Source organism: Saccopteryx leptura, chromosome 1 (assembly GCF_036850995.1).
Source record: "Saccopteryx leptura isolate mSacLep1 chromosome 1, mSacLep1_pri_phased_curated, whole genome shotgun sequence".
NCBI lineage: Eukaryota > Metazoa > Chordata > Mammalia > Chiroptera > Emballonuridae > Saccopteryx > Saccopteryx leptura.
In genome coordinates this window covers 310,728,511-310,744,073 of record NC_089503.1, presented here as the reverse complement: position 1 = coordinate 310,744,073, position 15,563 = coordinate 310,728,511, and the positions used below count along the sequence as shown (strand labels likewise).

General features: G+C 44.9%; 1 protein-coding gene across 1 annotated transcript in view; it reads left to right on the top strand.

Annotated features, from left to right (window-relative positions):
• The first annotated feature begins 198 nt into the window (after positions 1 to 198).
• Positions 199 to 15,563, top strand: part of FAM227A (family with sequence similarity 227 member A) — a 69,395-nt gene continuing 54,030 nt past the window's right edge. Inside the window, exons 1-6 of the mRNA XM_066358435.1 lie at positions 199 to 391; positions 4,275 to 4,510; positions 7,272 to 7,354; positions 12,844 to 12,913; positions 13,529 to 13,605; positions 15,165 to 15,311. Of these exons, the coding sequence (XP_066214532.1) occupies positions 4,387 to 4,510; positions 7,272 to 7,354; positions 12,844 to 12,913; positions 13,529 to 13,605; positions 15,165 to 15,311 (501 nt within the window). The 5' untranslated portion in view covers positions 199 to 391; positions 4,275 to 4,386. The remainder of the gene's footprint in view (positions 392 to 4,274; positions 4,511 to 7,271; positions 7,355 to 12,843; positions 12,914 to 13,528; positions 13,606 to 15,164; positions 15,312 to 15,563) is intronic.

The following is a 15,563-nucleotide window of genomic DNA, read 5'->3' as shown; positions in this document are numbered from 1 at the left end:
ACATATTCCTCTGAGAGAGAATAGGGCGAGGAACGACACTTGCCCTCCCTACAGACCCACTGGTCTGGTCTCCCCAACCTACTTGGATCGTCTCCTTGGTGACCGCGTCAGGCAGGGGTTTGCGAAGCTTCCTTTATTGTGGGAGAGGGGGACGTGGTGGTTGCGTCCCGCGTTGCCTGGAGAACGCCAGGACTCACGGTGGCAAAATGAGCCTCTCCCTGTTTGCGCCTCCTCTTCTTCTTCCCCTACAACCGCAAAACAAAAGGCACCTCTTCCTGGTGGATGTGGGGGGCAGTGGTATTGGCTGTCTTACCCAGAACTTCGCCTGGTACCTTGAGGGACCTGCGACAAAACCAGCCCCCAGTTCCTCGGATTCCGCCGGTGCCTTCAGGTAAGATGAACAGAAGAACGGTGACCCACACCCCCTCACGCCCAACTCTCAAGGGTTTCGATGAGACTAGGAAACTGAGGCTCAGGGTCTCAGAGTGAGCAAGGGGCAGAGAACTACTCAAGAGTCAACTCTAGATCTGCTAAAGTCCTAACAGAGGTATTATTAGTTCCATTTGATAAATGAAGAAACGCAGGGTCATTCAAGGGATATTTACTGGGTGCACCAGTCAGTGAGGAGCAGGACCCATGGCTATCCAGCTCCAAGTGTAATTTTCTTTCAACTGCACCTCACTGCATTGAAAGGGGGAAGAGTTCCATGTCCTAGAACCAAAATCTGCACGGTCTAGTGCGGCACCGTCTAATGGAAACATAATGTGGACCACATATGTCATTTAGAATTTTTAGTAGCCATACTTTTAAAAGTTAAAAAAATTCTGGTGATATTAATTTAAATAACATTTTATTTAACTCCAAATGCTTTGAATATTATCATTTTAGCATATAATGAATATATTTAAAACATATGAATTTGTACTTCATTTTAAAAGTTTTTTGTTTGTTTTGTTTTTTAATTCAGTGAGAGGAGTGGAGGCAGAGACAGACTCTCGCTTGCACCCGGATCGGGATCCACTTGGCAAGCTCACTAGGGGGCAATGCTCTGCCCATCTGGGGTTACTGAGCTCTTCTTAGCGCCTGAGGTGGCCATGGAGCCATCCTCAGCGCCTTGGGCCAACTTACTCTAATCGAGCCATAGCTGCAGGAAGGGAAGAGAGAGAAAGAAGTAAGAGGGAGAAGGGTGGAGAAGCAGATGGGCGCTTTTCCAGTGTGCCCTGACTGGGAATTGAACCCAGGACATCCACATACCAGGCCGACGCTGTACCACTGAGCCAACCAGCCAGAGCCTAAAGTTTTTTTATTCATTGATTTTGAGACAGGAGAAACGTGTAGGGGAGCAAGAAATATCAACTCATAGTTGCTTCACTTTAGTTGGTCATTGGTTGCTTGTCATATATGCCTTGACCAGGCAAGCACAGGGTCTTAAACCAGAGACCTCAGCATTCCAGGTCGACACTATCCACTGCACCACCATAGACCAGGCTCATTTTTTAATTAAAATCAAGTTTACTTCTTCAGTCACATTAACTAAATTCCAAGGGCTTACTTGTTATATGTGGCTGTGATGCTCAGGTCTAGCCTTTTCCTTCCTTTCTACCCTTGCTCCCCTCTGCTTTGATGGTGTTTCCCTTCCCCCTTTATCTAATTAACCCCTGCTCTTCCTTCAAATCTTGGCCGTGTTGACTAGGTCATTGTCCACTATTACGTCATCTTGTAGCACACTGTATATCCCTTCAAAGAAGTGGTCAGAGTTATTCCCAATTATTTATTATAATTGTTTGATTATTGCATGTCTCCCCTAGTAGACATAAGCTCCATTAGGGCAGGTATCCAGTCTGGTTAGCTCACCATCGTATCCTCAGTGGAAATATACTGCTGGCTTGTGTTAGGCACTCAGTAACTAGTCATTGAAGGACCAAAGGTTAAACTGAACAAAAGACAACCTGTTTTAAGTTAAAATAGATGAGGTTCAGAGAGGCAAAAAGATTTGATTTCACTTCTAACTTGGAAATTAACTTGCTGGGTTGTATGGAGCCCCAGCCTTTTTAGTGCCCTAGTCTCCTTATTTTTAAAACTACAGTTGTCTCTTGAACTTATTGTGGACTTTTTTTCTTTTTTTTTTTTTTAAATTTTTTAGAAAGGAGAGAGAAAGGGAGAGTGAGAGACAGAGAGAGAAGGTGGGGAGGAGCTAGAAGCATCAACTCCCATATGTGCCTTGACCAGGCAAGCCCAGGGTTTCAAACCGGCGACCTCAGCATTTCCAGGTCGATGCTTTATCCACTGCGCCACCACAGGTCAGGCACTTTTTTTTTTTTTTCAATCAACATGTACAATACTGTAAATATTTTCTATTTCTTATGTTTTTTTTATTTTGTGACAGAGACAGAGAGAGGGACAGATAGGGACAGACAGACAGGAAGAGAGAGAGATGAGAAGCATCAATTCTTCGTTGCGGCTTCTTAGTTTCCTTAGTTGTTCACTGATTGCTTTCCCATATGTGCCTTGACTAGGGGGGCTACAGCAGAGTGAGTGACCCCTGGCTCAAGCCAGCAACCCCAAGCCAGCGACCATGGGGTCATTTCTATGATCCCACGCTCAGCCAGAATCCCCACACTCAAGCTGGATGAGCCCACGCTCAAGCCGGTGACTTTGGGTTTTTTTTTAAATTTAATTTAAATTTTTTTTTACAGAGACAGAGAGTCAGAGAGAGGAATAGACAGGGACAGACAGGGACGGAGAGATGAGACACATCAATCATTAGTTTTTCGTTGCACATTGTGACACCTTAGTTGTTCATTGATTGCTTTCTCATATGTGCCTTGACCGCGGGCCTTCAGCAGACCGAGTAACCCCTTGCTTGAGCCAGCGACCTTGGGTCCAAGCTGGTGAGCTTTTGCTCAAATCAGATGAGACCATGCTCAAGCTGGTAACCTTGGGGTCTCGAACCTAGGTCCTTGGCATCCCAGTCCGACGCTCTATCCATTGCTCCACCGCCTGGTCAGGCAGGGGTTTTGAACCTGGGTCTTCTGTGTCTCCATCTGACACTCTATCCACTGTGCCACTGCCTCGTCAGGCATTATGATTTTTAAATAATGTTTTCTCTAACTTTGTTGTAAGAATACAGCATGAAATACATATAGCGTACAAAGTATGTGTTAATTGACTGTTTATGCTATTGATAAGGCTTGTAGTCAGAGGTAGTTAAGTTCAGGAGTGAGAAGTTATATGCGAGGCCCTGGTGGGTTTGCTCAGTGGATAAAGGGTTGGCCTGGTGTACAGACATTCTGGGTTCAACTTCAGTCAGGGCATACATGAAAAGCAACCATCTTTCCCTCCTGCTCCCCCTTCTCTCGCTCTTCCCCTTTCACACACAGCCAGTGGCTCAGTTGGTTTGAGTGTTATCCTTGGGCACTGAGGATAGAGCTCGACTGGTCTGAGCATCAGCCTCAGGAGCTGAGGATAGCTGGGTTGATTCGAGCATCAGCCCCAGACAGAGTTTCCGGGTGGATCTCGTCAGGGTGCATACAGGAGCCTGTGTCTCTCTATCTCTTCTCCTCTCACTCTAAAAAAAAAAAAAAAAAAAAAAGTTATATGTGGAATTTCAGTTCATTAGGCCACATCTTTCTTTTCTTTCTTTCTTTTTTTTTCCCCCCCCCGAAGTGAGAAGCGAGGTGGGGGGGAAGACAGACAGACTCCTGCATGCACCCAACCAGGATCCACCTGGCATGCCCACCAGGGGCGATGTTTGGCCCCTCTTGGGCATTGCTCCATAGCAATTGGAGCCATTCTAGCACCTGAGGCAGAGGCCACGGAGCCATCCTTAGCTCCCGCATCAACTTTGCTCCAGTGGAGCCTTGGCTGTGGAAGGGGAAGAGATAGAGAGAAAGGAGAGGAGGAAGGGTGGAGAAGCAGATGGGTGCTTCAACTGTGTGCCCTGGCCAGGAATCGAACCTGGGACTTCCACATGCTGGGCCAACGCTCTACTTCTGAACCAACCGGCCAGGGCTGGGCCGCACCTTTCTTATCCCCATATTGTTCAAGGGTCAACTGTACAACAATTTTCAATTTTCATCAGGGCTGGAGGGTGGACATCAGTAAGTAAAAAGAAAAAGTATATATTTCTTGAAGTGCTCAGTGACAATGGGTTTCTCAGACAAAAGCCTTTATTCCCCATGTTACATCCAGCAGGTGCCTCTCCATCAGCCCTGCTTGCCAGGTGAGCATGCTTGTGTTTTCTAAGACAGTTCCATGGGATTTGTGATTTCCAGGAGACTGCCTGAATAGAGAACAAGACCACCATAAGAAATGAGAGGCTTTTAAAAGCGGAAATTTACTGTTTATCAGTTTACAAGAAACTGGAGAGTGGCCTATTTCAAGAAGATGGATGTCATCAATGCCATCGCCTTGCCAATGGTGCCAGTGAATGAGCACCTGACTGTCTCACTCACTGCACAGAGCACAATGCAGAATGTCGTGAGGAAGAATCTGGAAGACAGTCCATCCTGTATCCTTCATGGTGCTGTTTACAATTGAGATAAAATACAACTGCCACAGACATGTAACCTGTGCCAAGTTTATAACATGCATTACTTATAAGCTGTGCCTTATATATTTGTTACTTTTTTTCATTACCTGAGTTCTACCTATTCTCTAAAGGTATTTGAGACTGTGAAGGGTTGTTCGACTTGAATTTGTTTTACTGAGATAGAAAGAACTTAAAAGGAAGAAATACTGGCAATACTTCTTGAAAGAATCAGGAATAAGAGAAAAAAGCTCAGTATTTTTCATTATCTCCTTCTTTCCTTTTCACCTTCTGAAGAATTACAATTATAGATAGTAACAAAAGAATTATTGTCCAGCCCTCTACCCTTAGACAAGTGAACTTAGACTCAATTTTTAAAATTTTTTTTTCTTTTTTTTCATTTTTCTGAAGCTGGAAACATGGAGTAAAATTTTGTTTTTAATAGTTATTGATTTTAGAGCGAGAGAGAAAGAAACATTGGTTTGTTTCACTTATTTATGCATTCATTCGTTGATTCTTGTAGGGCCCCTGACTGGGGATTAAACCTGCAACTTTGGTGTATCAGGTTGATACTTTAACCAATTGAACTACCTGTCCAGGGCATTTTTTTTTGCACTACTTAACCTCACCAAACCTGCCAGCCCTTTTGCCTGGGCTCAGAGTTTGCCCCTTCTGGCACCATCCAGGCTCCATCAGCATCTTACTTCTCCAGTCCTGCCTTCTTTGATCTTCATCTCATTTCTGACCCTGAACTATATTCCAGGAACCCACAGAATCTTATTTCTGGAGGACTTAGAGCTTGTCCAGCAAATAGCCCTCTTAGATGATAAAGAACCACAGATCTTTCCATCTCATGAAGACCTCCTTTCCCTTTAAGCATGCTGCTGCCAACCAGACTGCATGTACCTCTCTGTGTCCCCTCTCTCCCAGGCCTCTCAGAAACCCTCTTCAAGATAGGCATGGGTGATCCTATCGGGATGAGCTTCAGGGTCTCGCTTCCCTGGGCCTTTTCTGACGTTCCTCTTTCTTCTTAATCCACTCTCATCTCCACCGAACCCATTTGATTTGTCATGTTTCTCTTCAACATCTTCATTTGTCACATATCCTCCAATTTGTAAGACCACTTGGAAGAGTGAACTTTGCTTTATGTGAAGGCAGCAAGGTGTGATGGGATTATGGGGCATTTACAGAGGATGGGTCCTAGACCAACTGAAGCTAAGACAGAAAGAAATTCAAATGTACAGACAGTAATAAGAGGGGCCATTGAATCAAAACAACAAAAACAGGAAAAACAAGTTAAAAAAAATGGGTCATTGAACTGAGCAGAGATTTCAACAGTGATAAACAAGTTTGAGATACACTTTGACCCAGTCATCTGTAACCTGAAAATCTCTCTTAAAGGAATAATCCAAAATATGGAAACAGCACTCTGTGTGACTATGTATATAAATAATTTGGAATTATTTATCATTTCAAAAGTTATAAACAATTTAGAGCATCATACCGAAGCACAGAGGTTGCCAGTTTGATCCTCAGTCAGGGCACATCCAGGAAAAGATTGATGTTCCTGTCCCTCTCTTGCTCTCTCTATAAAATCAATAAAAAAAGAAACATTAAAAAAATGATATGTAATGTTTTAAAATATATATTGGAAAGGAATCTCCCCCGAATTCTTTTTATTCCTTCCTTCTTTCCTTCTTTCCTTCTTTCCTTCTTTCCTTCCTTCCTTCCTTTCTTTTTTTTTTCCTTGTATTTTTCTGAAGTGAGAAGCAGGGAGGCAGACAGACTCCTGAATGTGCTCGACTGGAATTTACCCAGCAAGCCCACTGGGGGGCGATGCTCTGCCCATCTGGGGCATTGTTCCATTGCAACTGGAGCCATTCTAGCACCTGAGGCAGGGGCCATGAAGCCATCCTCAGCGCCTGGGCCAACTTTGCTTCAATGGAGCCTTGGCTGTGGGAGGAGAAGAGAGAGATAAAGAGAAAGGAGAGAGGGAAGGGTGGAGAAGCAGATGGGCGCTTCTCTTGTGTGCCCTGGCCAGGCATTGAACTTGGGATTTCCTTTCACATGCTGGGCTGATGCTTTACCTTTGAGCCAACTGGCCAGGGCCTCTGCAAATTCTAACAGCAGTTTAGGGTGGTAGCATAATGGATGATTCTTTTTATATTTTCCAAGATATTAGCTACTCATTTAAAACAAGATAAAAGAAGTATTGGGCCCTGGCCAGTTGGCTCAGCGGTAGAGCGTCGGCCTGGCGTGCGGGGGACCCGGGTTCGATTCCCGGCCAGGGCACATAGGAGAAGCGCCCATTTGCTTCTCCACCCCCCCTTCCTCTCTGTCTCTCTCTTCCCCTCCCGCAGCCAAGGCTCCATTGGAGCAAAGATGGCTCGGGCGCTGGGGATGGCTCCTTGGCCTCTGCCCCAGGCCCTAGAGTGGCTCTGGTCGCTGCAGAGCGACGCCCCGGAGGGGCAGAGCATTGCCCCCTGGTGGGCAGAGCGTAGCCCCTGGTGGGCGTGCCGGGTGGATCCCGGTCGGGCACATGCGGGAGTCTGTCTGTCTCTCCCCGTTTCCAGCTTCAGGAAAAAAAAAAAAAAAAAAAAGAAGTATTGAATGTTTGGAAAGAAAATAATTGAGTGAGAGACAATACAAGAAGGGAGTAAGCCTCTGTCCTTGCCAGACTAGCTCCATCCTGTTTGGGTGTAACTACCACCCAGACCATTTCCTTAGCCAGCTCACCACCCAGCGTGCCTTATTGGCTCCATCCACCAGGTGAACCAAAAGATTGCTGAGATGGATCTGAGTTTCAGCCTGCTGGACAACAGTCTGGTGAGTTACGGGTGCTGGGGCTGAGGCCAGGCATCTAGGAAGGAAGGGCCCTGGAGGCCCCTCCATTTATTTGCAAGCATATTTGCCCATCAGAGGTCTCAAAGATATATTTTTTAATTAACAAACTGGATTTTTTAGAGCAGTTTTGGGTTCATGGCATAACTGAGCTGAAAGTATAGAGTTCTCACATTGCCCTATTCTCACACATTCACAGCCTCCGCATCACCACAGTGTTACCCTTGTTATAACTGAGGAACTTCCATGGACACATTATTATCACACAAAGCCCATTCTTTACATTAGGATTTTCTCTCTGTGCTCTGCATTCTCTGAGTTTGGACAAACGTGTAGCGACATGCATCCACCTTTGTAGTATTGCACAGAAGAGCTCCACTGCCTTAAAACTCTTCTGTGCTCCTATCATCCCCTTCCCCCCTTCCACCCCTGATAACCACTGATCTTTTTATTGTCTACATAGTTTTACCTTTTCCAGAATGTCGTATAGTTAGAATCATAGTATGTGGCCTTTTCAGATTGGTTTCTTTCACTTAGTAATATGCATTTTAGTTTCCTCCATGTCTTTTCATGGCTTGATAAGTCATTTCTTTTCAGTTTTGAATAATACTTCATTGTCTGGAGGTCCACAGTTTATCTGTTCACCTACTGAAGGACGTCTTGGTTGCTGCTATAGTCTTGGTTGCTGCTATAGTAGATTTTGGCAAGTATGACTAAAGTTGTGATAAACATTCATGTGTAAGGTTTTGTGTGGAGATGGTTTTCAGTTCATTTGGCTAAATACAAAGGAGTGCGATTCCTGGGCCATATGTTGAGTATGTTTAGGTTATAAGAAACTGCCAAATTGCCTTCTCCCAAAGTGACCGCACCATTTTTCATTTCTACCAGCAATAAAGGAAAATTCCTGTTGCTCCACATTCTTTCTTTTTTTTTAATTATTTTTATTTATTTATTCATTTTAGAGGAGAGAGAGAGAAAGAGAAAAGGGGGAAGGAGCAGGAAGCATCAACTCCCATATGTGCTTTGACCAGACAAGCCCAGGGTTTTGAACTGGCGACCTCAGCATTTCAGGTTGACACTTTATCCACTGTGCCACCACAGGTCAGGCCCTGTTGCTCTACATTCTTGTCAGTACTTGGTGGTATCAGTGTTCTGTATTTTGGCCATTCTAATTAATGATATCTCATTTTAATTTTAAATTCTCTAGTGATAAGTGATATTAAATATCTTTTCATATGTTTATTTGCCATCTATATTTCTTCTTTTTTTTGTGGCAGAGATAGAGAGAGTCAGAGAGAGGGGACAGACAGACAGGAAGGGAGAGAGATGAGAAACATCAATTCTTCGTTGCAGTTCCTTAATTGTTCATTGATTGTTTTCTCATATGTGCCTTGACCGGGGGGGCTACAGCAGAGTGAGTGACCCCTTGCTCGAGCCAGTGACCTTGGGCTGAAGCTGGTGAGCTTTGCTTAAACCAGATGAGTTCGCACTCAAGCTGGCAACCTCGGGGTCTCAAACCTGGGTCCTCCGCATCCCAGTCCGACGCTCTATCCACTGCGCCACCACCTGGTCAGGCTGTATTTCTTCTTCTGTCTGTTGAGGTCTTTGCCCCATTTTTTAATTGAATTATTCTTTTTTTATTATTATTCATTGATTGATTTTAGACAGGGAGAGATAGGGGGAGAGAGAGAGAGAAGCATTTATTTGTTGTTCCACTTAGTTGTGTATTCCTTGGTCACTTTCTGCATGTGCCCTGAACAGGGATTGAACCCACAACCTTGGTATTTCAGTAGACACTTTGACCAACTGACTTAACTGGCCAGGGATGAATTGTTTTCTTATTGTTGGTTTGTTTTTATAACACATTTAAAAAAATTTTTTTTCCATTGATTTGAGAGAGAGGGCAAGAGAGGGAGGGAGAGGGAAAGAGAAAAAGAGAGAGAGAGAAGCATCAATCCATTGTCCTACTTGGTTGTGCACCCATTCACTGTTTCTTACATGTGTCCTGACCAGGGATAAAACTCATGACCTCAGTGCACCAAAATGACACTTATCCACTGAGCCACTTGGCGTTATTGTTGGGTTTTAAGAGTTCTTTATATATTTTGGATAACAGTCCTTTCTTATGTGTGTCTTTTGCAAAGATGTTCTCCCAAGTCTGTGGCTTGTCTTCTTCTTCTCTTGACTGTATTTTTTACAAAGCAGAAGTTTTTCATTTTAATGAAGTCAAGCTATCGGTTGTTTCTTTCATGGACTGTGTCTTTGGTGTTGTATCTAAAAAGTCATCGCTATACCCAAGGTCATTTAGGTTTTTCCCTATATTACCTTCTAGGAATTTTATAGTTTTGCACATAATGTTTAGTCTTTGATCCATTTTGAGGTTTTTTTTGTGTGTTTTTTTTTATACAGAGACAGAGATAGTCAGAGAGAAAGGGATAGATAGGGACAGACAGATGGGAACAGAGAGAGATGAGAAGTATCAATCATCAGTTTCTCGTTGTGGCACTTTAGTTGTTCATTGATTGCTTTCTCATATATGCCTTGACCGCGGGCCTTCGGCAGACCAAGTAACCCCTTGCTTGAGCCAACGACCTTGGGTCCAAGCTGGTGAGCCTTGCTCAAACCAGATGAGCCCATGCTCAAGCTGGCGACCTTGGGGTCTCTAACCTGGGTCCCCTGCATCCCAGTCCGACACTCTATCCACTGTGCCACCACCTGGTCAGGCTTGAGTTCATTTTTTTGTGAAAAAATGTAAGGTCTGTGTCTTGGGTGTTTTGTTTGTTTGTTTGTTTTTTCATGTGAATGTCAAGTTATTTCAGCACCATTTGTTGAAAAGATTGTCTTTGCTCCATTGTGTTGCCTTTGACTCTTCGTCCAGGTTCAGTTGACTATGTGCGGATCTACACGTTTCTGGCTCTCTATTCTGTTCCAGTGATATATTTGTCTATTCTTCTGTCAATACCACACTGTCTTGATTACTATAGTTTTGTAGTAAGTCTTAAAGTCGAGTAATGTTAGTTCTCCTTCAATATGTGTTTCATAGATAGGTACTTCATAGTGCTTCATAGATAGGTACTAATTCATGTGTGAGCCATCTCCTACTGCGTCTCAGATCCTCCTCCTCGCTTCCTATTTCCATTCCTTCTCTCCTGCCTTCACTGTGGGTCTCCCTCCAGGCTCTGGGCATGAACCTCACTTAGCTCTTTTTCCGGTCTCCCTCTAGAGCTTGTTCACCCACCACCACAGCTCCTCCCTTCACTTCAGTCGTAGGCACCTTCCGTCCTCTCTCTGCCTGTGGGTCACTACCCCTGCAAAGGCCTTCTTGGCCACTTAACCTCAAGAGCAGTGTAGGTACCCCTCTGGACATACTTCTGTCATGCTGTCCCTCCCCAGAGCAGCACCACTCACTCTTTCTTGGTCACCAGCTTCTCCCCACTAGTCTGTGAGTGCTGGTAATGCAGGGATGGCAACACTGCTCACGGCAAATTCTCAACATTGGCACAGTTCAGCTTTTAGTAGGTGCTTGGGAAATATTGGCGGAATTAATGCATTCACAAATTATAGCTTCTTACCCTCATTTTAGTCTCCTGTTCCCCACTACTAGAGGAGGGATACCTAAACCTAACTAGTCATCTGACTGCCCTGGGAGCTTTTTGAAAACTAAAAGTGGACATTTCAAGGTGTGAGACTGTGTACCTTGAGTGCTCTCGTTTGAACAGAATAGCTCTGGAAGACTATGCAGGAAACTAAGTGTATTGGGCAAGGAGTAGGAGGACTTGATTATACTCTTTGATTTTGTACCATGAAAATTACTGGTTGTTAAATATTTACATAGAAAACTATTTAGGAGCCACTATTTAGGACCCAGTGCAGGCCTAAGGAATAAGCCTCTGGTGAATCTATATATATATCCGAATAATGTGCCTCAGGGCTGGACCTCCACAGGTTTGGGAGTTGTCGAGAACCGCCCCTGGAAGATCCTGCTGTCACCTCAAATGCAAACTCGGCCTAAGGCCAGTCTCATCATTCTCCCTCTAAAACTTGCTTTCTTTTCTTTTCTTTTTCTTTTTTTTTTTTTTTGTATTTTTCTGAAGCTGGAAACGGGGAGAGACAGTCAGACAGACTCCCGCATGCGCCCGACCGGGATCCACCCGGCACGCCCACCAGGGGCTACGCTCTGCCCACCAGGGGGCGATGCTCTGCCCCTCGGGGCGTCGCTCTGCCACGACCAGAGCCACTCTAGCGCCTGGGGCAGCCGCCAAGGAGCCATCCCCAGCGCCCGGGCCATCTTTGCTCCAATGGAGCCTTGGCTGTGGGAGGGGAAGAGAGAGACAGAGAGGAAGGAGGTGGGGGTGGAGAAGCAAATGGGCGCTTCTCCTATGTGCCCTGGCCGGGAATCGAACCCGGGTCCCCCGCACGCCAGGCCGACGCTCTACCGCTGAGCCAACCAGCCAGGGCCATCTTGCTTTCTTTTCAATGTTCAACTATCCTTTCTGTTCCCTCTGTGTGCAGGTCTTGTCCATCCTTCCAGGGCCCTGACAATATTCCTATAGTGGTGTCTTAATAAGGATCAGAGGCCTTGCTATTTTGCTACATTGACACCCACCCACCAATTCATCCATCATGCTTGACTAGAGCAACAACATTCATATGTACCTTACCAATGTGACCCCTTCCGCCACATACACGCCTGCATGCATGCCAGTTCAGGAGAGAGGTGGGGGCAGGCTGGAGAGGTATTTCAGGTGATGGAGCTAAGTAGACAGATGCTTCATCATTTTCCCCAACACTCGTGTCCCGCCTCTTTTGGGCAGTCCTTTCTGATTGCTCCAGCTCACACTAATCTCTTTGGTTGAATCCTGAAAGTAGCAATTTAATTCTTCCACAGGTGTTGATTTGGCTCTCAGAATAGGTTGTAAGTTCTTTGAGGGCAGGAACACAGAATCACACTTCTTGTTAACCTTGTTATCCAGGAGCAGTGGGCTGGGGCTTGCTGGCATTCAGTTTTCTTTCTTTTCTTTTCAGGAGGGGGTGGGTTAGGAGAGGAGGAGTCCAAGATCAAGAGAAATTTCTTGAGAGGTCAAGGGTATAATGATCAATACTAATAAGAGTTACCTTTTATTGAGCAGCTGCTACCTGTTAGTCTCTGCACTTGTGTTTTAAGATGCATTAATATCTTTATATATGAACCTTGTAAGAATCCTGAAAGGTAGATATTATTATTCCCTTTTTACAGAGAGATTAAAAGTAGTTTGTAACCTGTGGAGCCACGATTGGAACTGCTCCAAATCCTGTGCACCTCAGAGGTGTAGCCAGGAGGAGGGGCAGCATGAGAGAGGGCAGGGTTGGGGATGTAGTCACGCTCAGGGATGAGGTCAGTGGCCGCCAAGGCCCTACCACCCAAGGAGAACACAGAAAGGCGCTGTCACAAATGCATCAGTCTCTAATTATCCATTTCTTTTTGGTTTTTGAAGGCAATTGAGAGATTTGAGTTGGAGAAGAAGGCTTTAAGAGAGAAAAGTCACGACAGCCCGGGAGACAGAGGCAAAAATCCTTTCTCAGCCTTGATGATGTTTTTGTGGGGTTTGGGTTTTCAGTGTCTAAAATAGCATTGAATAGGAATCCAGAGTTTCAGGTGAGGGTATTCTTGTCCTCTTCTGAAGGAGCCTTAAATCTGACTTCTTGACATTGGGCAACAAAGGCAGGGAGAACAATCCGTTCAGAGACCACCTGATATGTGCCTCGTCCACGTTGCACCAGGTGCTTGTGTACATATTCCTTGTTAAATCTGCATAGTGCCCCAGCCTGAGAGGTGGGTGCCATTGATATATTTTATAGCTGAGGAGCAGGCTTGGGGGAAGGGAGCAACTTGCCAAAAGTCACACAGCTTGTCTGTGGCAGGTCCTGGATTTGTCCCAGCCTGATTTCAAAGCCCATGCTTTTTCTACTCTGGCTCCTTCTCTGGCTCAAGTAGTCTAATAATTAAATAAGGAGGGGACTCTTAATAAGTCAGCAACACAGGTGGGATCTAGTGAGACTAATGATGTGAGTGTCTTCAGGTAACTCAGGTTGAATGAGAAATCACAGTTATCATCAGAGCAGAGCAGTGGACAGGCCCTGCGGTTGCTCACACCCCACTTCTCTTCCATTCTTCTGCAGACAAAAGTCATAAAAAACCGCAGCATACTTGCAGCAGCTCAGAATCCAGGAATGTCAAATCTTTCGCTGTTAAAAGGGTAAGAGTCTGTGTCTGGCTGGTTTCTGCTAGGCATGAAATCGATTTTGTTCCTGGGAGGGGGGAAACAATTGGCACTTGGGTGGTGATTGTGCAGGGAATTTGCAGAATTCCCTTTATAGAGGATCTCCATACAGCATAAAGCCCAACCGGATCTAAATGTCCTGCCCAAGGTGACACAGCTACTAGATGGTGGAGTGACGTCTGACCCAAGTTGTCTGACTCAGAGTCGGTGCATTTACTCACTGGGTTCCTCCACTGTCAGTGCCATTGCACAATTAGAGAGTAATTTAGTCCCTCAAAATGTTTCCAGAGGTGCCTTTGGGTGATGGTAATTGGTTTCCTCTTTCTATTTTTCTGTATTTTTACTTTTTTTTTTTTTTTTTTTGCATTTTTCTGAAGCTGGAAACAGGGAGAGACAGTCAGACAGACTCCCACATGCACCCGACCAGGATCCACCCGGCACGCCCACCATGGGGCGACGCTCTGCCCACCAGGGGGCGATGCTCTGCCCATCCTGGGCGTCGCCATGTTGCGACCAGAGCCACTCTAGCGCCTGGGGCAGAGGCCAAGGAGCCATCCCCAGTGCCCGGGCCATCTTTGCTCCAAAGGAGCCTTGGCTGCGGGAGGGGAAGAGAGAGACAGAGAGGAAGGTGCGGCGGAGGGGTGGAGAAGCAAATGGGCGCTTCTCCTGTGTGCCCTGGCCGGGAATCGAACCCGGGTCCTCCGCACGCTAGGCTGATGCTCTACCGCTGAGCCAACTGGCCAGGGCATATTTTTACATTTTTATAGTCTTATTTTTATTCTAAAAATTCATTTAATAATGTATATAAAGAACCATAAGGAGAGTTTTATTCTTTGATCTAATGTTGTCATTTTGAGAAAGTCATACTAAATAAGTAACCCAAGGAGGAGGAAAAGCTGTATGTTCCAAATTAGTATTAACTTTAAAATATATACCTCTGACCTGTGGTTGCACAGTAGATAAAGTGCTAGCCTGGAATGCTGAGGTCACTGGTTCAAAACCCTGGGGTTGCCCAGTCAAGGCACATGTGAGTGTTGATGCTTCCTGCTCCTCCCCGCTCCTCTCTAAAATGAATAAATTAAATCTTAAATATATATATATATAATAGCTGTGGTAGTATTAATTAGAAGTAATTAAATGTTAATTAAATTATAACCTATCTTATTAATAGGATATATTATATTAGATGAGAAATTTGAAGACAATGTAGCAATGTGAAAAATCTAAAGTGCACAGAGCAGGACATAAAAGTGTGTGTGTGAGAGAGAGAGAGAGTGTGTGTGTGTGTGTGTGTGTGTGTGTTAAAATATAGTTTCATATATGTATTTGTATATAAGTGCTCAAGGCCTGAAAGGGAAACTAGAAATAATGTGAATGGGTGTTTGGTAAGGGGTGCTGGGGTCATGAACTTGCCCTCATTTTTTTAAATGTCCTGTAAGGTTATTGTCTTCATGATATAAATGGGAAAATACCCTATTGTCTTAAACTATCAAAAGACAGACTTCATTTTCATATTCTGTTTTTGTTTTTTTCAGAAAACAACAGATAAAAATTTGTTGGCAGAGCTGTATCAGTACTCACAGTTTGACAGCTCTAAGCCAAATGAGCTTCCAAATGGGGTGAACTTCTGTGACATGGTGGGCAATGTGGTCCAGTCTGAGAGAAACCCCTTTACTGGCAAGGTAAGAAAGAGCGGGCAGCTTACCTCTGTGCTGCTCAGCTGTGGGCCCAGCTGTACCCTAACTTTAAAGTTACCCCTGCAGAGACACAGCTGTTGCATTTTTACACTCCAGAAAACAAAGAGTCAGAGCATTTGAGTAAGTCACTGAAGTCCACACAGTTTGCAAGTGAGTTAGCTGACATTAGACCCCAAGCCCATGTTCCTCCGAAACCTAGATTCTGTCTACCAGAGCACTGGCCTCCAGCTCCTTTTG